Genomic DNA, 27,115 nt, shown 5'->3' on the forward strand with positions numbered 1-27,115 from the left:
AACCCGTTACTCGATAACACTGGCAGCCTCCTCGTTTCTCTCCCAAAGTGGGGGAGACTACCAGTCTGTGCGTCTCGTTACAAACCTTGTTTGAAGACCAACGAGGGCGACCAATGTCCTCCACCGCAACTTCCTGAATCCTGATGAAAAAAAAAAAAAGTCGACTTGACATGGGCAGCGCAGGGGCAAACTATATAGCCACCACAGCACCACCATACACGGTAACCAATCATTTCCCAGAGGCTGTTGACGTGTGTCAGTCGTTTGCCGCTGGCCCAAGAAAAACAAATCCCACCAATCAATGAGACGGGAAAATGGGGGCAACGTCAGGATGGCAAAGAAAAATACGCGTCGCAACCTGTGCCCGATATGATAAACAAGTGACGGAAATAATACTCGGAACGAAGTGAAGGGAAAACATTTATTTAGGAAGGAGGGGAGCTAATAATAATTTCCCCCACACCACATAATTTGTAAATGAGACTATCCCCTTAATTTGATGTGAAAATGACTATCAACATGGGACTTGGGTGTATGGTGTAATGTCTGCCTGATCTAGGCAATCCGGAAAGATGTCGGAACACAATTGGACGGTGATTGGCATTAACAAGGAGAAGTGTTGAATTAACGGACGGTATGTATGCACACTGTAATACGAGCGCGGCAGAAGACATGCGCCGTACGTTGTTGCATGGAAGGCGTCAAGATGCGCTTATAACAAACACCCATCGGGGCCCATCTAGAAAGCAATGGGCAGTATATGCGCCGTGACGCTTCTAATTGATTTGACTACGGCACATTCAGTAATTGAATGCGACTCGAATCGCTTATTTAATTACCACGATATACCTAGTTTCCGAGCTGGAATTCTTCAAACAATTTCCCTTCCTCCGGAGGTCTAGGAAGCAACTGGCCCACTGGACACCATCGACGTGAGCAGCCAATCGGGGACGGATTGACATTACTGTTTGCCGCCTGTTGCTATTTGTATCTTTGTGGATCCTTTTTCTGCTGCGCCTTTTACTGCATGTGACACAAAGACTGTCGTCATGTCGCATGTACAGGAAGAGCGACGCAAATGACTGAACCGTATCAAAGAATGAAAACACAAGCATCCCAGTTAGAGGAGCACAAAGGCACCGTCAGCCGTTGCCTGCAACTCCCTCTCTCCCTCTCTCCCGCTCTCCCTCTCTGTTTCTTCTGTCGATTTCCAGCACGGCGAGCTTCCAGCCAAGACCTCAGTTCCGTGGCTCCCTTCCTTTAGCACAGACGTGTTGTCTAGGCACTTCCGATATAAGACCATATAGTGTATCTAGCTCTTTTTTCTTATTTCATTTGATTTTGTTTCTTCGCAGTACAAAGAACAGTATACTGACCGGGTTAAGCCTTCTGACTGGCCTATGTGTAAGAACCAACGGTGTGTGTGTACGTGTGTGTGGCCCTCTCTTCTATACTGGCAACTGTACAAGACGCTGAGCAAGTGGCATACGCTACGTTCGCGGTACTTGTCATTCTCTATATGCTGTGCAAACGTTTAACATTCGGCTAGCGTCGTCTTGACCACTGGGCTTCTGTGGTGTTCCATCTATAAGGTGCGAAAGAGTGAGCGTGGGCTTTTGGCCTAGAAAAAGAGAATTGGCTCAAAACTACAAAGAACTATTGAAGGCCGGTGCTTCTAGGCCGACTGCACAAAGTGACTGAATATAGCTCGCAAGCCTCCCTTTTACTCTTTCTAGGCGATTTATGTCGCCCATAGCCCTTTTTAATAAATTGATCGGTATTTCTATCTCGTTTTTTTTTGCTTCTTCTTCCCGGCGTTCTCAATCTTCTATTAAAGCGCCTCCCATTCGATTAAGGCTTGTACGTGCCTCGAGGATGAAGCTCGACCAGCTTCTGGACTTGGTCTACGTTCAACTTGAGAGCCCGATAACTTGGCCGGAAGAGAAAGTACATCGTTGCAGTCTGGTAGTAAGGAAATAGGAACTATCTGTCCACGTCTGACATGTCCGACAAGCTTGCTGCGCAAAACGGTTTTTAAAGAAAAACCCGTCGAAACGAACTATCGACTGCCCAATAGTAAACTGTGGCCCCGTTTGTTTATAAACTAGACAAACAACAGTGTTGTGTTTCAAACGGGACACACCAACTGCGACCCATGGTGCAAAGTGCCCATTATGTCCTGTAGAAGAAAACTGCGAACATCAAACGCGGACATACCAAGGTGAGCGCAAACGACATTGACGAACACGAAAGTCCTGACTCTTTGAACTAACAAATTTGCTGACGATGCGTAGAGGCTTAACAATCGAATGACATTGACCGCTTAATTCTCAAGTTTTTTTTTTTATTCATTGAAATTTTTGGCAAAGAAGATTTTAACGACTGAATGGCGTTCTGCGTCCTAATATTTCCACTAGCTAATCGCTCGGTCGTTTTTCGTCTACTCTATAAATCATTAAAAGATGTCTGTATAGTATACGACGCTTGTGCGGAACTGCGAGAGATGCGCTGAGCGGGGTGTTCGACTTATTGACTGGCTGATAACATGAGCGGATCGGACAAAACAAATGCTTTTCTTGCGTTTCTCGTTTTCGCCCGCTCTCTCTTGTGAACAATCAGCGTCACCTCTAGTTGCAGCTTGCTGACTACAGTTGCATTTGGGGATTTATCGGCTATCACGAAAAAAAAAACGGAATGCGATCTCATCGTCCCCCCTTTTTCTTTGTTCGTCTATTGTCATCGTTGGCTGTTGCGCAGTTCACCTCTCTACGTTTTCCCGGTGCTTTTCATTCGACAATTCACAGGGACCTACACATTCGTATATAGGAACAACATCTCCCAAAACAAAACTTTTTTGCCGAGCTAATTAGACTTGCCGGGGCTTGTATTGATACCCGCTGTAATCACGGCGCACTCTGGCCCCAACGGCGGTCGGATAGGCTTTTACTCTTGAATCCCTTCCTTAAGTTTTTCTGTTGCAAATTGCCAGCACTATCGTTACAAAATGTTAGCCTCAACTGCAGATGATCTGTAACCCTTCACTTTTGGCTATTACAGTGGACTATAGCCCTCTTTAACAAATAAAACAGTAGGTCTAGCAAGTGAAAATAAAAAAAAAAAAAAAAAAAAAAAAAAAAAAAAAAATAAAATATAAAAACAAAACAAAAAAAAAAAAAAAAAAGATTCAGTGCTTGAACATAAGTAGAGGGGTGAACAACCGAAGAAAAGAAAGCGGAAGGGGCCGAGTGACGTCTCATCCGCAGTTGATCTTATAACTGGGCGCGAAAATTCTGTTATGTCACAATCAAAGAAAACCTGACTGCCTGACTGGGTAAACAAAAACAAACCAAAGTGACCGGCTCTGTTTGTTTTTTTGTTTTCTGTCCGTCTTCTCTACAAAGGCTCTCCACTTCTACGCCTCGTTCTATAGCCACGCTCTTCGCATCTTTCGCTCTCTGCCCGCCTCTTCTTTACTCCGTTGGCTCTGTCGCCTGAAAATGGAGTGGTTCGGATTAGTCTTTTTCCTGTACTCGGCTTCCGGACATCTCAGCCTGGTCTCGTCCGCCAGCAACTCACTTTATGGTAAGTACAGTTCATATAATGTAGGCTATAGAGAATCAGAGATAGCATCCCTACTGCCATAGTCTCTGCTACGCCCCTACTTTTACCCGTCTCTCAAATCCTATGAAGCTAGACGAAGCGACGAGGTTACGAGGGTTCTGATATTTTTATTTTTTTTTTTTTTGCTGTTTTTTTTGTTTGTTTCTTTAGTTCCTCTTTGCTCGCCCTCCATCAGTTTATTTCGCTTGTAGCTTTTATTTTTCTTGATAGTTCCTTTTTCCTCTTCTTCTATGTCCCCTCTTGTATTTCTGATTCTTTCTATAGTGCCTTTTGTCTTTTTCTCGCTCTTTCCTCTCTCTTTGATATTCCTCTTCCCTTTTTTTTTTTGCTGGTGCAATCTCGAGGTTCAATTGTATTTGTTTGCCTTCCTTCTTTTCATTTTCCGGTTTTGGCAAACAAAGCAGGATAGGCGGAACAGGGAGAAGAAGAAAGAAAAAGAAAAAGACTTAAGAGAAGAGGCTATGCATTTGCATGCCTCTTCTGTAGCTCGAATGAGAATAGAAACGTGAATAGGAGTGATTTACAGTGTGGAAATGATGAGATGTTGGATAGTTCTTAGCCGTGTCACGCTTGTCGCCAGCAAACAAATAGCTGTTTTACTCTGACAAACCGAGAACGGTAGGAATTTCGAGCAATAAAGGTCTATAACGATACCGATGCTATTCGCGGCCTGCGGAACACGCAAGATATAAGGCACATTCTCCTCCCCCCCCCCCCTCCAGACCTGTTCCAGATTTGAACTATCTTCACGTTACATAAACAGACAACATCTCTCTTCTATTTTTCACGTTTCCCTTTTCTTTGTGTGCATCTATTTTATTATTGTCGCGAAATTTTGTTGTTGGATTGCGTGCCATGTCATTGTGCCAGCGACGCTGCGCCACTCTCTCTTATTACGAGAGCTTTCTTTTAGCTGGGGCGGACGACAACTATCCGACGACGTCAAACAGTAAATCTTGCTACTTCGTCACTAGCGTCTCAAACAAAAACGTCATCGAGAACAACACTTGATTTGCTTGACCAAAGATAAAAATTCCCTTAAGCCACAACTGGTCGACACCGGCAACCAAAGCCTATTACATTTTTGGCCACCCCCAAAAAAAAGGCAAACAAAAATGAATGAACGTCTGTCACGACCACATCATGTGTAAACGGCTGCAACTGACTAAAATTGCTTTCGACTTCTTTCCCCCCTTTCCTTCAAGGTTCCTCTATCCCCGTTCCTTCCCAATTTGCTCTTACTTAACTCTCCTCTTGATTCGCTTCTACTTCCATTCGCAGTTTTGTTGCCAAGCAAGTGTGTAGAACTAATTTGGAAAATCGAAACAAAAGACAAACTAGACAATGATTACATTTCCCCGTTTTCCGTTTTGAGTGCATTACTGCATGCCTTATTATGCGGATGACGTAACACGAAAAGCACAGTTCCGTGACACCGGGGCGCTACTGAGTGGATTGCTGGTACGTCTCCAATGTCACAGTGTTACTTTACAGGCATTATACAAAACGTTACGAGTTGAGGTCGAGGTGGCACCAAACTGTCCATGACGTTCAGCAACGTCGCGTTTCCGCGTTCGAGTCTTTCGAATCCCCGGCGGTTCTGGGTTTTTAGGTCGTCAACTCATTCGCGTACGTGTCTCAATCGTCCGTGTTCCATGATTTTGCGTCCCGATATATAAATGTACATACGTCTGCAGTGCGTTAACTGAGGCAGAAGCAAAAGCCTAGTCCGTGACGGCTGCCTGACCAACTCCCCTCCTTGACATGGACCCATACTGACAGATATGTCGCGGAAGCGATCCTGCCCAGATGTCGTATCTGACAGAACTTGGCTAGCACATGGGTCATCAATACATGGCCCGTCTTTACAGATACACGTACAAGTGCATCGGCATAACGCCACACTACCGCACATTAACACCACCAGCGCCAGAAGCGTATACCCATGAACGTATGCATTGAAAGAAATATGAACGACTGTTTTCGATTACACCTTTGGGATTTCCAAAAGAATGACAAGTTTTTCAGCGAAACACTTGCAAAACCTCAGTGAGCATGCCATAACTCGAGCTTGTTATTGCACTTGGTTCTGCGGGGGAAACAAACGTGAAATCTAAACGCGGATTTAGTATTAAATACACCCTATCTGAACCGGCCGACCTTAATTTGCTCGATCGATCGGCAACATGGCTTTAAGTGTACAATATGGCTCTTATCGTCGTACTGATTGGCGAAAGGGGTTTTACGGTTTGATACCAATTAGATATCCTGACGAAAATAATTTTTCTGAGTTACCGTGCACCGTGCGGAAAACCCTCGGCCGCCCTTCTCGGCCGCCAAAAATGGCTCTCCATCACTCCACGACATTCGTTTTTGAGTTCTCATTGTAAAAGACAAATGGCAAATCATGGTTTTTAAAAGTTCACGATCCACTCCTTCGTTCATGGCGAGGAACCCATTAAAAACGATTAATCAACCGCATTCAGCAGCCTGTGTTCCTAATAGGAGATTTTTGTTTTTCTGGCTTTCATTACCTCTCATGGCAACTGAGCACCCCGTCCCATTAGCCATAAAGCAATTAAATGAGTTGTTTATACAAAATATTTGGCAAACTTTAACTATAAAAATTTAGAATAGAATAATAATCTTTTTTGATTTATGTTGTTACTTTTGTTAGTGCGTTTATCTCTTCCTTAATGACTTAATTGTCATGTTGCCCCTAATGGACTTCTATATTATAGTTGAGAATACAATGCAGAGCTATAGAAAGGTGATAGGCTCTGCGCAAAAACAAGAGATCTTTGATGCCACGCGTGACAAACGTTTCTTAAGAATCGGGTGCACTTGAGATTGTCGTCAAATCTATCGTAGAAAGGTGACCTGGGACAAAGGCTAACGCGAAGAACATAATGCGCAATGCAGCTGACATGGAAGAAAGAAGAAACCTTAACTAATCTATGGAGGCATCATTAGAACTGTTAACTTATTTGAAGACCTTTCGGTGGTAAAGCCCATCAAAAAGGAAATTGCTTAAAGTAATTGCGAGATCTGGTGACGTCCACTAGGATAAATAAAGAAAATCCGTTATTCTGACACAGTCACTTAGTTAGTGCCCACGCTTTATATGTGACCCAATCTAGATGTTTTAATCTAGAACATTTTCAGAGACATGTGTTCTTACTTTCTGGCCCTGTTCTTTTGAGTTGACTAGAACATGAAACGACTAGAAATCATCAATCAGGTAATCACGAGAATGACACATTCTGTCACGTATTACCTCAGACTGTCTAATTCCTAAATTGAAAAAAGATTAGTTAGAAGGTTCGACATGATTTCAACCTTTTCTTATTATGAATACAGCGGACTGAGTCGTGCGATTGATGACAATGTGAAAGCGACGACGAGCAAAGGCAAAAACATAGCGAACAAAAGGTACAAATTCGGGCTTATTGTCTTGTGTTTTGTACTCTCTGCCAGTTGGCGCGCCCCTTGCCATTCTCACAAAAGTAAATACTGCATCTTAATCCTCTCTTTCACACAAGCCGCCCTTTGCTTGTCGTCGCACAATCCGGGGGCCGCTCGCTAACGTCACTCACTCGCAACCAGTCATGGGTCGCGATTCACTAATGAACGCCACGGTTGGTGAATTCTGTTCGAGTCACTTCGACGAAATCATTACCACTTTTGCTATACAGAAGTGGGGCATCAAGCCATTTCGGCAGCCGCTAATCCTGCACTTGAGCTGTAACTTCTAAACACAGCAAAACAAATACCGTACTTTTTCCGTACTAGGTGTGTGTACACTAGAAAGTGAATAACTGCAGGCCAAATGATCCATTTGTTTGTTTGTTGTGCCTACAAGTCGTTCTTATCGCACTTAACCTACGGCGCATTCCGAACTTTATTGTGCTGTACGCCCGGAACTAAGATCCAACCATCTTAAAAGCTGAAGTGAAGTGCGTGGATATCCAACAAAATTATTTGTACAAAAATATAAGAGAACAAAAACAAAAAAATGCAAAAGAAAGCCAAAAAAAAACTTTTAGCTTTGATATCATGAAATCCCCTTAGTACGACTAGTCACGGTAGTGACATGCATCCTGATTACGTGTTGAATAGTTGGATCGTTTATTATAGTAGAACCATGGCTGTCTTCAATGCTATTCGTCTGCATGCATAATTGCGTAGTGACAACGAGGGTGGAGGTCTCCGCCGTTAGCCGGTATTACAATTTTTTTCGTGTGTGTGTGTGTGTGTGTGTTCTTAACTTTGCCTCACACGCACGTAAATGGCGACAGAATTCGTTTAGGAGTCGGAATAGGAGACGACCAGCTAGGGAGCGAAACCAGACTGTCGAGCTGCTGTGTGCACATAATTGAACTATGATTTCCCGACCGAGAAAGGCTTGAATTAAGCAGTGTAGTTGTAACAGATTTGTAGCGCTCATAAAACGTGTATTTGTTATATGAGCAGGGAAAGTCCTTATTTTTCATTTTTAATTTTGACTAGCCAGGCCATGTGATCTGGGCGAACTTGCTAAAATTCGAAGAACGTCATAAATTGTCAATTAGCGTTGCTGTTCGGCCACAATTTTGAGGTTTTGTTAGCGTTCAATTTCCATTACTTCTATTTAGTAAGAATACTAATCCACGCTCTAGTAATATTATTTACTGTGGCTTAAAAGCGTAAGGGCATCAATATTCCGGGTTGCGCCTGCGTAAATTTGCCAACCATCGCCAACGCGTCGATGCCGCCATCCGGTGTTTGCGATTTTTTTTTCTAAAGGCTTTTAAAATGCTGGGCAACCAAAGTTTTTTTTTTTTTCTTTCCTTTTTTTTTCCAACTTCATCGTTTCACATAACCTTGCTTATGCTTGAATTCGTCTTGTAGCATCATAACGATAACTTCGGTCAGGAACGTAATCATTATTCGTCATGGGCGTTCCTATGGGAAGGCACAGTCGACGCATCTATAAAGTGAAGGATGCCCCTTTTCAATTCCGATACAGAATTATTGGTGCGGACGTGGCTAAATAATGTGATGACTTTTCCTTTGACGACTTTGAGGCATGGCCATTCTGAAATGGAAGCAAAAGGAACGGAATCATCGAACAGCACACAGAACAGCCACTAATACCAGATTGAATCCTAATATGCTAGTATCTGCGGGCCAACGTTATTATAAACGACATAGGCCTCCACATCTCAAGAAACCATTTTTTATATTTAAAATTATTTACAACTCGGGGACGGGCGGTTGGGAGAAACTGTCTGCTTATCGATTACCGAAACTGGCGACTCGAGCTGCGCTATACAACAACCAACAAAAGGTTCTTATTGTCCACGACTCATTCAACTGATAACAGGTAAGCCCACAGGCCAAACAGTCGGGTAACAGATAGGCTCCATATCCAGCTGACTGCCCTCATGAGGCTATAATGGAAGCCATAGCCGTATTATTGTCAACGGTTACCCTCGGCTATAACTTACAGGCGATCTTCGACAGGGCTTATACCGACCACCAAACTGGATATATAGGACGATGTCCGATTTTTTAGCCATCTCGGGATTTATTTGGCATTTTCTCTTTTATGAGACACATTGAAGCTGGCCTATTGTTGAACGGATGTATACGCATAGATCCTTGAACGGCAAATCCAGGTCCCCTTTGGTCTCGCAGCAACAGACTCAGCTTAATTTAATTAAAGTTTGGTAGGAGAGCGAAGGACTAGGTTCCGATTATCCTGTTATTTCTATATAGGCAGTTACGGTTCAGCGATGTGCGTCTGAGATTCCTGCAATCTCTCGTTTTCTTTGTCTCCCTACGTTTTGTATTTGTCCTGTTTTTCTTTGACTGTTTGCGTATCTATTCTTTGCCTTAATCCCTGTGTTGTACTTGAAGTTGTCTATTTGCAGAGCTTCAACTCAGACGCTATTTCAAGAAGTTTTTCGCTATTGGTGTATTTACATTGACTTTGTACTTTGTTGGGATGGAAATAGTTTTTGCTATTTTAGATTTCCCCGTTCTTTTTTACTAGCACGAATTGCCTGTACCAAGAATAACGTTAATCTGCATCCTATCCTACGAACGCAGTGCCAATCTTTTTTTAAAACTTCTATGTTTTAAATATTTGCTCCTTTCTCTATTTGATCTCAGCTCCGTTCGCTTTGTAATAGTTAAACCAAATTGTTGCTATAGCACGAAGAACGGTAATAAGAACGGGACAAAACAGCACGTATTGATTAAATTGCATTTCGCAATTGTTCGACGATTTAAAATGCAAAGTGTAAAGTGTTAAGCCTTTGCATCTAATTAGGTCCGCTAACGATTCCGTGACGAAGCGACCACTTTTTAATAACTATTTCACTTTCATTCTCATCACTCATACAAATTCAATTGCTTCAAATTCATGTGTAATCCGACTAGTTACCACCAGACGGAGTATTTTCATGTTGGACAAGAAATCATGTGTTTACTACTATGAATATAATTTAGGCTTATTGTCGTAGGAAGTTGGCTTGTTAAGCAACAGGCCTTTTGGGCAGAAATGTAACGTCCAAAGAAACCTACATGGTAAAGTTTATTTGTGTGCATATATAGAAAATCAACCGACGCTTAAGATACGCCCAAACTCAACGAAGTTCGGGCTTAAGTTTGCAATTGACGACAAACCCTCAGGAGTGTGAATTAATTTCTTTCCCGGGTTGGCCATATTGCTTTATTCGTGTGCTTTTATGTATGAGCAGCGTACTCGACCTCAATAGGTTGGAAGTTGCTATTTCATGAAATGTGGTGACGTCGAATTTTTTACGCTGAGCAATATATTGCACGAGGCAGACACGACACACACGCACCTAACATTTTACTGTCTGCGCCATACTGTTCGAACTTGGAAGGTAGTGGCGTTCGGGGAGCCCTTTTGGCCGATTACGACGTCGCTACCGCTGTGAATCTATAAGCAAAGGCAACGTCTTCTGTTCAGTCGTATCCCAATCCGTCAGGCCATGTTGACTTTCTCTTCATGTTTATTCGTCTCTCGCATGCTACCAATTGCTCCCATCACGTCTATAGTTCTTACTCCCTCCTTCTCCCTGACTTGCGTTACACTGTTATGTTCGATTCGGGTGACTTAACCATCAGTGAAAATACAGATACATTGACAATAGTAGACATCGGGTACGTCGTACAAGATAAAGGCTGCCACACGCGTATCAGGGCCTCGAACGAAACGAATCTAATGACTATTCTTATAACTTCAGCCTGCAATACACGTTGTCAGGAACGTTAGGATTTAAAGTCATAAACTGGGCATATAGATGTATAGCTGATGCGCTCCACCCGTTTATTGGGCTCAAAGAGACAAATCGACTTAATGTCCTGCCGACACCCCAGTTACTGTCATTGTATAGCTGGTCTTGGGACATAGACCCCATGTCGTCCGTGAACCGGTTTTTGCAGACTGACGAGTGAGTGGACGAACAACTACCTAACACACGATTACCTAATAGACGGAAAGCTTTCGGTCCGATAAGAGTGAGAAAGAGGGTCCGCCCAAAATCGATTGCCATTGTGTCACGGACATACGACAAATTGTAGAGAATAGGTCCGCCATTGACAGCAATTGTGGATCCGTGGTTTTTTATACGTTCCAAGGGCATGACCACGATGACGGCCAGTAATGTCCCATCAGAAAGCATCAAGCCCATCATCGTTGACCCTTATTTGTCCTCGCTTTTCCTTGTGTCTTTTCTTTCACTTTTCAAAAACGCCTCCACCTTCGTTTTCCTTCTGCGTGGGCCTCGACGTCGCCTGCTTCACTGTTTTCTATACTGCCTTCGAATTCATTTTTGGTCCAGATGTGATTGATTCGATATTACGTCTTTTCATTTCAAGGCGACGCTAACACCAAACAAGGTGCGGGTTGGCTACAGAGTGCGTACAACATACCAGTTGAAGACCCTGGCGGGAGGAAAGGAGAGATAGAACGAGACGATTGAAATCAGGGGCAGGAATAGAGGAGCGCGATGGATGGGAAGGAAGAGGTTGCCCCAAGTGCTAGTCCGTAATCGATTAGAAGCGCCACTACCAACGGGCGAATGGTGAAACAGTTTTTTCTTCCCCCTTTTTTTTTTCTTTTTCTGCCTTTTTTTTGTCTTGTTCAAAGATGAAAGGAAGCATGGCCGTTTGAACGTCGATAACGCTATTTGAAAGTTCAGACGGTGAGCAGATGTTTAGACCGCATCGTTTCGGATACGCATTTGAGCGTAGCCTGGAACTCGAGAATGCTCTATACAAGCCATTACTGGTGCTGAATCGGCACGCACGTACGGTAAGAAAGCAAAAGTCAGAGTCATTGACACATTTAATTGATGACGCTGTGAGAAAGAGGGGGCCGTCACAGCGTATCAGCAGAAAAGTCGATGACAAGAAGAAGCAATCTAATGACTGATCCTTCATGGTATATGTTTACTAAACTACAATAAAAGCAGCGTTTTCCTCATTTCCTACATGCACTTTCGGAGTAGAGCACACGACAGGTCTAACAGTGAATACTCTCTTAAAGGTCAAAGCAAACTGCGATTTTCAAGCTTTAATAAATCAGTTGTTGATTCTTGGTAAACAAACCAATATCGGCCAGTGGGCGCACTAAGTGTTATTTAATTCAAGTATCGACCAACTCTCGATAGGTTATGCAAACTTGTTCGCTAAACATTTTAAGAGAGGTTTCTTCTTAGATTTACCTCGTATGTCTCCTTGGATGGATTAAACATAGTTGGAGACGACATGTCTCCATCTTAATATGCAAGTCCACTTGAAAGTAATAGCTGTGCATATCAATGGCATTTGTCGAGATTGCGATATGGATAATTGAACACGCCGCTGGCATATGACAGTCTGTCCTCGACTTACAAACTTTCTGCATCTCCCCTATACATTGCTATTTTCAGCTATATCGGGTAGCCAATGAAAACGGAGAGCAGCTCGTAGCTTACTGGTTATAGCATTTGCCTGTTTCAATTACCACCTGTCAAAAATCTACATTGCAATCTGGTGATTTTTTTTTAAAAGCTCTTCTTTGACACGGCGCGATTTCCGAACTCAATGAAGAAGAGGTATTAACTAGGTCTGTTCATTTTTTTTTTTTTTTCTATTTTCATTTAAAAGATGTTGAAGTTGCCCAAGTTTTTTTGTATTTGTGCGAGGCACAGCGATAGGCCTACTGATCACAAACAGTGACGGTACACGCAATCGATTTTCAGTCAGACTACCAATCAAAGGAAAAGTACGATGTCGAGGATCTTAATTAAATTACGACGTCAAGTTTAGGACTGCGCCCTTCAAACGCAAAATTCATGAGGCAGATTTTTTTGTTCTTGTGGTACTCGTCGTGACTTAATTGCGGCTTCGCAGATGTACTCAATTAAAATTCTGTGAGATGGCGCAGAAACGTATGCTATGTATATAAGAATGGAAGGAAATGGCCAAACACTAAACGCAAGTGATCTAAAAGTTAATAGTTCACATTTAAAGCACAGCATAAATGTCTTCGATTACGCTTTTTGTTTCTCCCAAACTTTGAGTTGGAATAGCGTCTAGCACAGTTTATTGATTCGAGCCATTTTCTGCAGCATTAAGGCGTTATCAACTGTGATTTTATGAAATTGGTTTTCAAAGGACGCACTAGCAACCTCATAATAAAATTTGGTTTTTGTTTTTTTCGAATGACGTTCATCTTTCTGTTTTCTTTTTATAGATTGTTCGGATATTGGTCGTCGCCAATAAGTCCAAAATAAAAAGTTTTTTGCCGTATAAAATGAAGACTAACTTTCTACTTGCACGATGTGTCAGTTACGTTAGTTGTTTTCATCTCAACTTGAATAAAACAATCTATTAAGGTGTCGGTAATGTGGTTTCCGTATCAATCAAACCGTTTTCTGCGAAAACTTTCTGAAAACGTACGTCTTTCAAGTGGTAGGCAAAGAAAAAAAACAGCGATGTTGTCAGATCAATAAGATGGATACCGAGAATAGTGTAACGTCTAATGCGAAGTGACGAAGACAACAAGAGTAGATTGATGAAAAGGAATAACCCAACAGAAAGAAAGGGCGTACAGGCGACGAACAAGAAAATCAACGAACAAACAACTTCCAACTTTTCCTTAGAATTTTCTTTCGCCCTGTTCTCTTGTGTACTGATTTTACCTGCACATTAGTTGTTCTATCCTTCACCTGAAGCGGCTGAGTTAAATCGACGAAATCAAACGTCATTTACATCATTTTAGATTTTTACGATTTTTTGCTGAATTTGAAGTGCATCACCTTCACTTAACGCCAACCGCTCAAGGGGATATATCAAAATAGTTTTTAAATGTAAAATTCAACTCGAAATCTTTTCACACTGTCATAACTTGAATGTTCATAACTTCCTATTCATTCTGCAAGTCTAGCGTCACTTTTCTTGTCCTATTGTTCTCTCCTTCCTTGCGCTCAACACGGTTCTCTACTTTCTTGCTACTCGAACACGAAATCTGATCGCATCACTTATGAAATTGGTCTCCAACGCAGCGTTCACTATGGTAACTATTCGTATTAGATTTCTTTGTTGAGAGAGACAAAGAACTAGCCAAACTAACAAGAGCGCTCGACTGCCGACTGATGAGTTTCATCTTCTTCTGTGGCTTCCTGCAACACTTCCACGAATTTTACAATCGTGTATGCCAAGTGCAATTGTAGCGGGTTTTAATGATTGTTATTTGAGACAATTTGAGTCGCCGCTTGTATTAATTACCACGCTGAGTCATTTGTCAATTCACTTAGCCACTAACTTCTGTGATACATAATTCAGCACGCCAACGTGGGCTAATATTACCGCCACCTTTTATCAACGGAATTAGTCATAGTTCTCGGAACTTGTAAGGGTGTCTCGCGCAATTTACTATGCATCATACAGATCTGTAAGCTATGCCAGCCAAGCATCCAAGTGTCGTTGCTAATGGAATAACTGATTTATTGGTTTATTCAAAATATTTTAACTGGCAAATTGAAGATATCTATTTTTCATCCTCCACTATCGGAATTTGAATCAGTACACTTTTGATTAACTATAGTGATTCAAATGTGTCGGCTGGGGAGATGAATGTTGGTGATTTTTGGCTCACAGGAGAACTTTCCATGCAACTTGCACACCACGGCAGTTTGCAACTCGTAGGGGATTTGCATTGTGTTTAAGACTTATCTGAAGGCCAAGTTGCTGGTGCTATATAGCCGATTGTGCTGCTGCTTTGGATGGTATTTCTTTCGTGTCTGCTTGGGAGTCAGGGATCCACGGAGTCTTGCTACCTCTCAACCAAGAAGTATAAAAGCAGTACAAACTGAAAATTCGAATTGGAGCGGATACTATTTCCAACTCCTGTAATATTTACTTCTACTATTTATTTTTCACGTTCACACGTTTTAGTTCATTTTTTAAAATTCTGTTTTCTCAACTACAGTGAGCAAGTTCGAATTTGGACTCAGTAACCTTAACAGGATTTTATAGATCCACAATTCCAGAATAACTAAATCATAAGCCTTTCCACCCTTTCCGTTTCCCATCAATTTTGTTCGCTATCTCACTTATCTCTATCGACCTCCTATTTTTCTTCTCGACTCCAGCACAACAGCAAAACTGGAAAGTGCTAAGTTATAGTAGCACGAATACAACCCGAATGGAGAAGAAATATTCGACTGGTAGGAGCGATTCGAAAACTTAGGTCGTATTGACTATTAAAGGGCCAACTAACTAATCACTGGTTAGCAACTATGATTTTTAATAAACCTCCTCGTAGACACAGAATGAAAAGGGGAAACGCAAAAGAATGTATAACGTCCGAAAAAACTTATCGATTAAGAAATCTTGGTTTAATTTTGTTATCATTTTTTACTTCCATATAATAGGTAAAAATGAACTAATCAATTAGCATTGATTTCTCAATTTTAATGTGGCAGATTAGGGACTGAATTCGGTTAGTGTCAAACATAGTACATAGAACTATACCGCGATTACAAGGCATTACATCTCGTAATTGATGAAAATATTCCGACGTAAAACCTTAGAAAGGATGGATTCTAAATATCCGTCTATAGAGCCATGTTTGTGAGACATTGCTTATTTGGAGCTAGGGTTAAAAGTCGGTGCTTTCTGACAGTCGGCTATGGTGGCATCCCGACACCGGTCGATATATCGCTATCGAGCAGAAACCAGCCAACAGGGAAACACGGGCAAATTATCACCTGTTCCTTGATTTCTAAGCGTGCCTTAAAACAGTGACCATCAGCGCAAACACTGCTGGTTTTGTACATAGCACAAAGCTTAGACATGAACATACGGCTAATCTAAGTTTGCAGACCTCTCTTTTGTAGGGTTCGGCTCCTTTCGCTACCATTTCGCCCTAAGCTAATGGGAATTTTAATTTGCATTAAAAATTCCGAATGCTTGCAATTTTTATACACTTCTACGGAATTGAAACATCATGGGGATCGTTCTATTTGTACAGATTGCATTGGGTCGTCCAAGATGCGCAGCAGTACTTACTTTTCTAGCATTCTATACTCTTCCTATTTTGTAATGTTTGTGGGCGGAGAGAAAAAGACGGGCACATAATGCGGAAGGAAGGGGGAAAAAAATGAGCGAAGAAAAATGAGGAAGAAAAAAGGGCGGACGGCAACCAGCAAAAAAGGGAGGTAAGAAAGAAGGGGCGTGGGAGGAAAGTCAGAAACAGAACACAAATAGAAAGCAAGTAAAAAAATGAGAGGAAAAAAGATAAGAAAGAATCCAGGCGCAGCAAGAAGGCATTCATCATCAGGTCAAAAATCAAGATTCAGCGATAGAGCGAGGACCCCTAAGCCAAAGCACGTAAAACTAGCAAATCCTTACTTGAAAAAACTGTACAGTTATAAGCTTGATACCATTCACGTGTAGGTTTCGGCACTTGCGTGGGAGGCGATACATACAGTTAATTACGCTTAGGTCACTTTGCGGCTGGCCCGATATTTCAAATAAAACTGTAGACACACTGAAGCCCACGAGATGTCCACATTATGATTCCAGTCTTTTTTTTCCCATTTGCTTTAAACAAAGTAGTTAGTTATGGCTGAAACGCCTACCTAAACATCAATTAACTCTTCTTATTAAAATTTACATTTTTCCTGCTCAGGGAAAATTTTGCCTGAAAGTCGGTAGTTAAAAATAGCCCAATATTGGCCGACCTGGCCTGTCTTCGGGCAGTATCCATCAGTTGCTAGCGGCAAAGCGTCGCCAATCTCCGTCAACGAGGAGGCGTGCGTTCTAGGTTGTTATTACTTTCTGCTGCCAGATGTTTACTCCGCCATCGTAACCATGGCGGAGCCTAGGCAAAGCCATTTTTCTTCTACCAAAAACCCAACAAGCCAACATTGCAAGGCAGTGGCAAAAAATAATAATAAAATAAACAAAACAAAATAAAAACTAGCAAAGAAAAGTGATATATAAATAAAAAAGCAATAGTAGGACTCGAGTCAGAATCTGAATGGTTGCACAAGCATTTGCTTTTGTTTTTTTCTCGTTCATTTCTTTGCATTTCTAGTCTTCGAAGCGAGGCGGCGGAATAATAACGTTAGCATTTTCCGGACCAAGAATTAATGATGAAGAAACAAAAATAAATAAAATAAAGTAAATAAATAAAAATGAGAAAGGAACGTAAATAGGATGAGGCATGTTTGCACTTGCTCATTTCGATTTTCGCTATCTCCCGTGTTTCTATAGTTAACTACTATCGAACTCTGACAACCGCATCACGGCAAAACCCATTTCTTAGCAATACTTTGGAGGCATTAAGAACTCAGTAAACGTAATTCCATGTTGCCGAGGCCGCGGTACCCAAAGTTGTTATTGGATTGAATGCCTTGATACCGCTTGGTGTTGAACTTAACGTCTTAGCGCTGGTTTGAGTGCTTCGAGGCTCTCAGGCAAGTAGTTTGGCGTAGCAGAATGACGCTATGTTGAACTACTACTACACTGAAGCAACTATCGATTCGCTATTCGACTCCCGCTTCGCCAAGCTTTTCATGCTACCAAGTATGGAAACGAAGCCTTACACGCAACAGAGGCGAGTAACTCGGTGACTAGACAATCCTGCCGGTTCCGGAAACAAGTAGACGAAATACATATATAAAGAAAGAAAAAAATAATAAAAAAAAACGAAGAAAGAAAAATAAAAATAAAAGTACAAAAACGAAAGAAAGGGGCAAAGGACGTGGGAGAAGAGAGAAAAAAAAGGAGGGGGGAGGGGGTTAATCTAGGACCGAGAGGTTTGATGGATCGAGCTTTTGTTTACGCCGAACGGACTTTTCCCAAGACTTCTGTGCAATCCCGTGCAACGCCTACTACTCTCTAGTCCAGGCTGGTTCCGATCGAGGTCGAAAAAAGTTTATTCATCAATGTGAAGCGAGAGGGACGCAAAAGTCATTACGCTGTTGACTGGCTGTTTTTCTGTAAGGACAATCAATGGACCATAACCTAGACCTTGATCTATTTCACGGTGATGACGAAGATCGCAACACACACGTGGCACCTCTATCCACGTACAAATTTAGAACACTTCAGATCAAGTGATTATCGGAATCGGTGGGGGGTTGTTGTGTGAAACGTCAGTAACGCTAGCCTGTATAGGGATTTTCGTCAATCATATTAATGGTGCAGCGTTCAGAGCTTACCGACTCTCGCGTTGGGTATAGAGTACGTCCAGTTTTTCACAGACACTATCCTAAACGGTTTCAAGGACGTTGGCATTTCACGAGCGATTTTATCGGTATTAGGATGGTATTGGCAACTGCAGTCCTAGCTGTTTTGACTACTTGTAGTTTATCGTGAATAAAACAGCTTAATATGGTTGTTAAAAATGTTTAATAATATAGAAAAAGAAATTCTATTTCAATTTCGTTGACATTGAGAAAATGCTCAAGGACAATTTTCAGCGAATTGCCAATTCATTATTGGATTTAAATAAACAGAGTCTAGAGCGGCATATTTGGTAAAACTAGGCTACTTAAGGTACACCCTGCAGTTGTGAACGCAGACTAGCAAAATTGTACCTGTTCTGCTAAAATGGCATTATTTAAAGTAATACAAGTTGAACAGGCAAAGAAGACTTAGCCAAATGCTGCAACTGACTAAGATGAACGACAATTTTTACTTTGTAATTTGATATGGCAGTAAACTTGATTTAACGTTCTGAATGTTTGGCTTCGGTTCAAAATCTAAAACTGAGGCTTAATGATGGTGATTAAAGAACTCTTTCTTTGTTTTCATCTTATTTAGTTTGAGTTTTAGTAGGTTTCTTAAACGCTGTTTCAAAAATGACGGTTTTCCGCTATTTTTTTCCGAAATGGTAATACGTCGCTTCAAATTTCGGTTAGCCTGTAGATACAGCCACATTTCAGAAGATGTCGTTAGAAAATGCGTAGGCATACAAAAAGGTTGAAGCTTTAGTTTATTGAAATAATAGGTAAAATAAAAACATGATTGGTACACGCAACACGCATAAAATCAATCAATTATGCCATCCGTATAGCTGTTGTTTAACCTTTGCTTCGTTCCGGTTGCTCTCATGGCCAAGAAGCTTGTATAGCTGCTACACATACGCTTTGTCATGCGTTCCACTGTACGATTAACTGTGTATACTATACCCCATACACGTACTGTACATATACGCAAGACAGAAATCACGGAAGGGCGCAATGGGAATTATGCCAATAAAAGCGGCGACAGAACTTGCTAGGAATCTCAACCAGCTGCCTCAAACTGACCGTTGAATACTACGGACGTCTAATATATAGATGCTACGTACGACACGCACTTCATCCGCAGTGCAAACCAGTTTGCCCAGTACTTCTTTATGAGAACGAGATCTTAATAAGATGCAAAAACGCCAAGTGCCACTGTAGAGTATAACTTGCTCGTCGTTCCGGTAGCCCCGTACCGCCAAACGGAGTCAACTAGCGAGAGAAATAGAATCACGTATTGATCTGTGTGAATTGTGTAAGTGGATTCACAGGTAACACTGTTAGCGATCGCTAGAACGGGTGTATCGTAACAATTCCTAGCAAAAAAGCTGCTCTTTTAAAATCGTGGAAAAATCCGTACTATGGAACGACTATTTGTACTTCCCCTCGCCATATACCAACATCACGTCCCATTCACTCTAAAGGTTATTTATCTATAGTCCACTTGTTAGCTAGATACACAGGCCAGGAAGTTTCTTCTCTTCTGGACGTTTTCATGCGTTTCCCGACACTAAAGCACAGAGATGACGGTTAGTATGTATTAACAAATGCGGTCCAATAACTCAATGGCAAGCTCTGGTCCATCAAAGGTACTTGGGAAACTACATTTTTCAACACAGAACAATTAGGAACCGCATACATCGATTTTGTTACAACTACTTTTTTAAACGCGTATTTTTTTCTCCAGATTTTTTCTTTTATCTTAAAGAGTGAAAGCTGTGTAATAAACCAAGAGTACGAGACACACTAAAGTACCATTGAAAGTTTAAAAAATCTGATCGGTTTTTCAACGACTAAAATGCGCACTACACCATTTCTTTGATTAATAATGAAGGCGTTGCAGTAAGGAAGGGAAAAGAAAGTAAACTGTGTATCTAGACTGCTTGGTTTTGATTAGGCTACATTAATCTATCATTCACTAAATCTCAAATTGCTGTTCACTTTATAACACTGGCAAGTACGAGCGGGAAAAACATTGTTTATAAATAAATTTTATTATTTCTTTGGCAATTACATTATTTATTGGCTAAGCAAAATATATTAGCCCAGAGTAAGGAAACGAAGGCACGTAAATTACTAGCTCATTCACGAAAAAATCACGCCAAATGACGAAATTATAAAGAGTTGGATTTACAACTTTTTGCTAACTTGACACGGCTTCAGTAATAGTGAGGATTATAGCGTTGAAGAACAATCTAAATAAATCACTTTATTCAGAATCAAACTGCTCAACGGCAAATTCCAAAACTATCTAACAAGCACTTAGTTAATCTGTACTATGAATTTCAAACAATCTGAAAAAGTGATCTACTAAAATTATTCAGCCTTAGACCGATGCTTAGGTCTTCAGTTGTTGAATTTCACATTTTTTATTTGATCTTCGAAAGGAAAAAAAACGCTGCACATGTGTCATGTAGTTCGGTGTACAAGTTTTGGCACAATTTTTAGAACAGTACCTGTCGTGAGGCAGTGCCCACACACTGTAGAACATTTTTCATAGAAACATTTTTCCGGGGGGATGAGATTGGGGTAAAATTTTAGCACTCTTCTCAAAAGGTTCTATCTGCCAATATTCGCGAGACGTCTAATATTGTCTAAAAAATCTCAGTAAAGAAGCTGCCAAGCATGATCGTATAAGTTCTTGGGAAAATAAAGAAGAGATGCTTGCCTGAAGATTTAGTTAAATATTTATGTATTATTTGGGATTGTTTAAAATCAAATAGCTCCAGATAATGTTAAACAAGTCTCTGTATGTGCCCTGTCTGTCTGGAGGATGACAGACTTCTTTTGTCTTTAATCAATTCCGCCATGCCATGAATACATTGTCTGCTGTATAGGCCAACATTGATTTGCTATCCCAGGTCAGACTTTCCTATTCTCAACTACCTTTATACTGTGATAAGAATGGTTACACGTATGCTGCTCTCGGACATCACCCGCATGTTTCATCTCAGACCGTAGCGGGAGTGAAAAGATGTTATCCATCGTTGAACTAAATGTTCATTAGATCATATGGTTTCATGGTACGTCTTTATCGTTAAACCTTAGACTGAGTGGGCAGCAGCCTCAAATGTTCACCTCGGCGCGCATATTGCTTGCCAAAGTCCTGTTTTTTTTCGTTTATCAGTAAACCGTTTCCAGAAAATGTAGAGAATAGTTGTTGGGAATACAAGCAAAGCCGTGCTTGCTTAATCTTGCTCTGGGTAAAGTTGGTGGACAGATGTCCCAGCTATGGAAAATTTCCCACAGGGAATCCACTGACAGTATTTTTCTATTGAATAACTGAAAATAGTACGTCTTCCGTGACCTGCTTTTGTTTTTTTTTTGTTTGTTATTTCTGCGAGTCTTCCAATTCAAATTGCAATGGTATGTATTAAAAACCGAAACAAAAAGTCTGTCGACGAAGAATGCAAAATATCTGCTCTTAGGCATATTACTGTTAAATAATATGAAATCAGTTTCGTAACGCAATAATAATAGTCTACCGAACATCATTTCATAGATTTTTATAAAATGAACGTAGGGAGCTTCTTGCCTAACCACCATTTCATCTTCCAATTCTCTTCCATGCATTGGAATAGATCCATCTTTTGCCATCTAATGGGACGCAGAATTACTTTTTCCATCCGTTCGGATATTCGACAATTGCGGTTTTCTATGGACCCTGCTATAACCTAATATAACTAAAGGTTCCGGATCACCCATTGTCTCCCGAAAAGATGTTGGAGGAAATTGGAGGAATCTCAATTTTTAAGGGAATTCTTCAGAAGCTGAAAAAACGATTTGTTCGGCATAGATGGGGCAGATATCCCGTATTTTTAAGAGATGCTTCCTACATGGCATTGTTTGTATCCCTTATCTGCTAGTTCTGGATGATGAAATTGTCATTAATGCATAATGGTGGCCACCAGGCAATAAGTTGGGAAGGGTAGTTTAAGTCCAGACGCCTTTTGCTAATGCCCCAGGTGTTACGAAAACTGTCTGGAAAAAGTAGAGTCTAGTCTTTTTTTGTTAGACCCCCAACCCCCATCCCCCAGGCTAAGATGACAAATCATGGGTGATAACTTTTATAAGGAATTTCTTTCAAAAGTGTGTTGTGCAAATAATATACATATAAATAATAAAAAATTTTTTAATCAGCCACCATGAAATAAGTGATTATATAGATATTAATAGGTAAATGTTTCAAGAAGAAGCTATCTGTTTGTGTGAAATATACGTTAAATTTTCAAAAAAAAAGAAAAAGTTTAAGAGAAACATCTTTTTGTGTTTTTATCAGCTGTGTGCATTACAGCCTTAGATAAAAAAAAACACATTTTGCTTTTTAAAATTTTCCCATATGAAAATGCTTGTAACAATTACCCAGAAATGGGTAGCTCGCTTCAAGGGCTGTTGATTGCAATCAAATCTAGCAATATCGTAATTAATTTTGCAGATAAATAATTAAAACAAATTTATGTTCATTTTTTTTCAATTACCGTATGTATTTTACCGTATACTATATATTGCATACATTGACTCACTGGAAATATTTATGGTTAGCAGAATTCATATTGATCGCTTTAAAACATTTAAAGGACGTTAAAATATAGATAATCAAAATTTAAATTAGGTTGTTTGACTAGTTTAATCACTAAAATAATCAAATTAATGCCCTGGTGGCGACGGCAGACACTTTGTCCATAGAGAAAACCATAGGCCCGTTTATGTATAAAGTAGTACATATTGCCTCGCAACCACGCTGTAAAAACCAATCTGCCAGGCCATGATTCAGTGTTAAGTTCAAGTTCACTGCTGCTTGAAGCACTGCCATCCTTGCCACTTTTTAACCCAAATTTTGAGGGAGTGGCCATAGAATTTAGAACCTCCTGTTCTATGACCATGCCTCAACTGCTTTTACTTTTCATTTCTGGTTATCATGGTTTTGATATAACAGCTGAATTGTTTCCTTTTTTTTCAGGCTCGAGTGATTTAATTCCAGTAAAAGGGAGAGGTCCAAACCCTGCCCAAGAGCATGAAGGTCCGCAACCTTATTTCGACGTTGATTTTCAGCGTAACGTAACCGCCATTTCAACTCAGACAGCATTTCTTCATTGCAGAGTCAAGGACTTGGGAGGGAAAGCCGTAAGTTATTTGATTAATTTTGCTATTGTTTTGTGTATTTCCCTTCGCCAATAGAACTATACTGGAATATAAGTATAAAATAAAAACGTAAGGTACATTTTTCATAATCTAATTCAAAAATAAATCTTCATTCTGCATTTGCTGAAAATGAGTGAATTAAGGGCTGAATATACTGTTCTGTTAAAAAATATATTCTTGCAGGTATCTTGGATAAGACAGCGAGAATTAAATGGAATCATTCGCCCCGTGATATTGACAACAGGCTTATTTACTTACACTTCCGATCAACGATTCAGTGTGTTACAGCGTGCTGTGTCTGAGTATTCACCAACGGATGAGACCTTGACAGAGTGGGTGTTGCAGATTAAGTTCGTGCAGCCCCGAGACTCTGGAATCTACGAATGCCAAGTCAGCACCGAACCTCGTATATCGGAAAATTTCTACTTGAATGTCGTTGGTAAGTGATGATTAACATTACTAGTATCGCTGTAACACCGCGAAACTTCTTTCGAAAAAAACTGCAGCAGTAAGTCTATTTTGATTTGATGCTTGGTTGTTTTGATTAAAATTATCGCATTAATTTTGTGATTAGAAAGTTGGCATAGGTTCAATATGAATTGAAGACCAGCAGTAGACGTATTCCAGCGATTAGTAATTTTTGGAAAATGTTGAAATTCTTTTTGGTGTAATAAATTATTTGTTATGTCAATCGCGTCATATGGAGAATATTTGGTTTTCTCGTTATTTACAGTTGTTAATACTTATAACTCATTTTGCATTGAAGTTTTGTCTAAAATTACATTACATTTATTAATCTAGTAATTATTCCATTTGTTCTAGTGTAAATTTTTTATTAGTTTTTAATCACTTTCCATATTTTCGAAACTTCACTTCCACTGTCAGTTGAATTATTTTCGTTAAATAAAATTGTGTTGATGTCTTAGATTGCAAGACGTTGACGAAATTTTTTTATACTTTTTTTCCAAATAAATTTATGCTTATAGGCAGCATCAGAGATTGCAGAGTTTGCGAAGGGCATTCGTTTGAGAAACATGACACTATAAGACTGAAATTAACAACACAATTTAAAGAATAAAAATTTATTTAATTCCACCATGAAACAATTACTTGGCTGCTTAGGTTAACTGTCAATACTCATAAGTTTCCACACCATACGTCGTGGTATAGAGTTCTGGTGTTATTGCCAGAAATCCCACAAAGAAATGCCGCTCAAGCAGCGTAAAATTTCTAAAATTTTGCAACGGGCTTTATTAATAAGGATCCATTTTATTAGTAAAACGCAGTTTTTTGTAGATGAAGTCGAAAGGTTTTTTTCCCGCTTCTGTTGACTTGGGCGGAAAATCGAACATGTATAGTGTTCTGATTTATCCTTGCTAAATTTCTGTACTAGCCTTTGTTGGGAATGGGAAAAAACATTCATTGTGATGAAAAAGATTTCTCGTACCACATGTTTTTATAATATTGGAATTTTAAAATAACTCCGAAGAAAAATTGCAGAAAAGCAAATTGGTCTTGTATTAATTGTTCGTGCAATCAAAATCAATCAGAAAGAAGTTGTGAGATGTGACCATATAGGGACGCAACTTAGCATAGGCTTTTCGTATATACCAATAACTGTATGAATCAAAGGCTACTGTAGATAATTTTAAGATTATAACAATGGTAATCAGTGGGATATTTTTAAAACTAAAGCCGAATTTATTTGGTTCTTTCTTTTCACAGAGATAAAGTAAAAGTACCTTGAATATTTTATATAATGTAACTACCATAGTGTGTTTCTAATCTTTCCAATATGAAAAAGGAATAATGAAATAAAATTTCATGTGAAAAATGTGAATTTAGAAGAATTTGGATTGACAAATAAAAGTATAATTCGTTAATTTTCTTTTACAGAATCGAAGGCAAAAATGATTGGTTCCTCGGACATGTACGTTAAGCAAGGCAGCACACTTAGCCTAACCTGCCTTGTTACCCAAGCGATCGAACACGCAACAATTTTTTGGTATCACGATCTAAGTGTTATCGATGACAGTCAAGTGGTTGTTCGAATAGACCAACACTTTGACTCCTCCATATCCACGCTTACCAGTCGTTTGCGTATAAGCAACTTACAGCCGATTCATTCTGGAAACTACACTTGCTTAACAACCGCTGCTGATCCGGCATCGACTATGGTTCATGTCATAAACGGTACGTCTCACGGTTGGCATATTCTGAGTAAGGGAAACAAGAGGTATGAACACGATGGTATTGTGTGCAGAGTGTGCAGCTTAGACGGTGTTCTAGTCTCATTAAATTTTCCTTTTAAAGAACGCAAGTTGATAAAACACTACCAGCATGAAGAGACCTATAATAAATATGCTGTACATCCAGCTTGTAATGGCTTGGAAGTACTGATTATACTTACCTAGTATAAACGGGGAGCGAAAGCCCCTTCTCACCCGTTTGATGTCCTTGTGGTAGTTCCCAGTTTAAGAAACTCATACGGCAGGCCAGGCTCCCAAGTGCCTTCCTAAAACCTACCTGACAGGTTCTTGAAAGCCGCTTCCATCCCTCCAACATGAGCCTGGGACTTTATGCAGCTCCTTGTGATAAAAAGAAAGATAAATTTAAATGGTTTCCTTAACGCAATTTAATCATTTGCCCCTCTGTTCCATTGTCTAACAAACCTATACCCTAATCACTCGGCTTGCTTAAATGATTAAAGCCGTCGCATTCGTAAGAATTTATGTGGCATTTGAATCTTATTTTTAAACGTTTATCACTTTTATTAAAGCTAGTCACCATTCAGCATGACTATAGTCATAATCTAATAATAAATGAGGAATTTACTATAATTTCTGTTTCATTTCATTTTATTGGTAAAAGTTATAAGCATCTCTATTATTACTTATAAGAAATAATTATAACTTAGTAGACAAAATTATATTACTTATACCAACCACGGGTGTTCAGAATGCTGAGAGCCATTTTAGAGGTTCTTAAAACGGATATGCGCGTTATTGGTATATTTTAATATTGGGTTTCGTTAAGTCTGTAATGTAATAATTGAAGGGTAAAGCGAATGTATTCACATTAATATTCCTCTTCTGTCATTTCTATCGACATAAATACGAAAGTTTAATTTCATGAGCATGATCGATTATTATAAATATGATCGCCGGTGATTCCTTAATCTTTATGGTTTTTTTTAGGTGAACATCCAGCTGCCATGCAACATGGCAATACAGGAATATCATTATTGCTTCAGGATTCAAGTTGCTGGATACCAATAGTTTCACGGATATTCATTGAACTATTTGTGTCTGTTTTATCGTACAATTATTATAGATAATACGATCTTTCTCTGATTTGGAAAAAATGTTAAATATCTCGTTTTCTGTATAATTAATTTGAGCTGCCTCCATACACCAATTTTTCCAGCTGTATTTGTAATGTACACATTATTTCTCCCTTATGTATTATCGTTTCTTGGTAGCCATAATAAAGTTGAAATTGAACGGAAAACATTGTTCCCGTAATAAAATAACATCTTGTTATGTGGAGTT

At 39.9% G+C, this 27,115-nt stretch overlaps 1 protein-coding gene across 1 annotated transcript; it reads left to right on the plus strand.

Moving 5' to 3' along the window:
* The first annotated feature begins 1,259 nt into the window (after window positions 1-1,259).
* LOC130687482 (zwei Ig domain protein zig-8-like) lies at window positions 1,260-26,975 on the plus strand. Its single transcript, XM_057510656.2, has 6 exons — window positions 1,260-2,221; window positions 3,402-3,582; window positions 23,383-23,546; window positions 23,748-24,003; window positions 25,461-25,757; window positions 26,762-26,975. The coding sequence occupies exons 2-6, from the start codon at window positions 3,498-3,500 to the stop codon at window positions 26,899-26,901; spliced, it is 942 nt and encodes a 313-aa protein (XP_057366639.1). The 5' UTR covers window positions 1,260-2,221; window positions 3,402-3,497; the 3' UTR covers window positions 26,902-26,975.
* The last annotated feature ends 140 nt before the right edge of the window (window positions 26,976-27,115 follow it).

This window comes from Daphnia carinata, chromosome 4 (genome assembly GCF_022539665.2).
Source record: "Daphnia carinata strain CSIRO-1 chromosome 4, CSIRO_AGI_Dcar_HiC_V3, whole genome shotgun sequence".
In the NCBI taxonomy this organism is placed as follows: Eukaryota; Metazoa; Arthropoda; class Branchiopoda; order Diplostraca; family Daphniidae; genus Daphnia; species Daphnia carinata.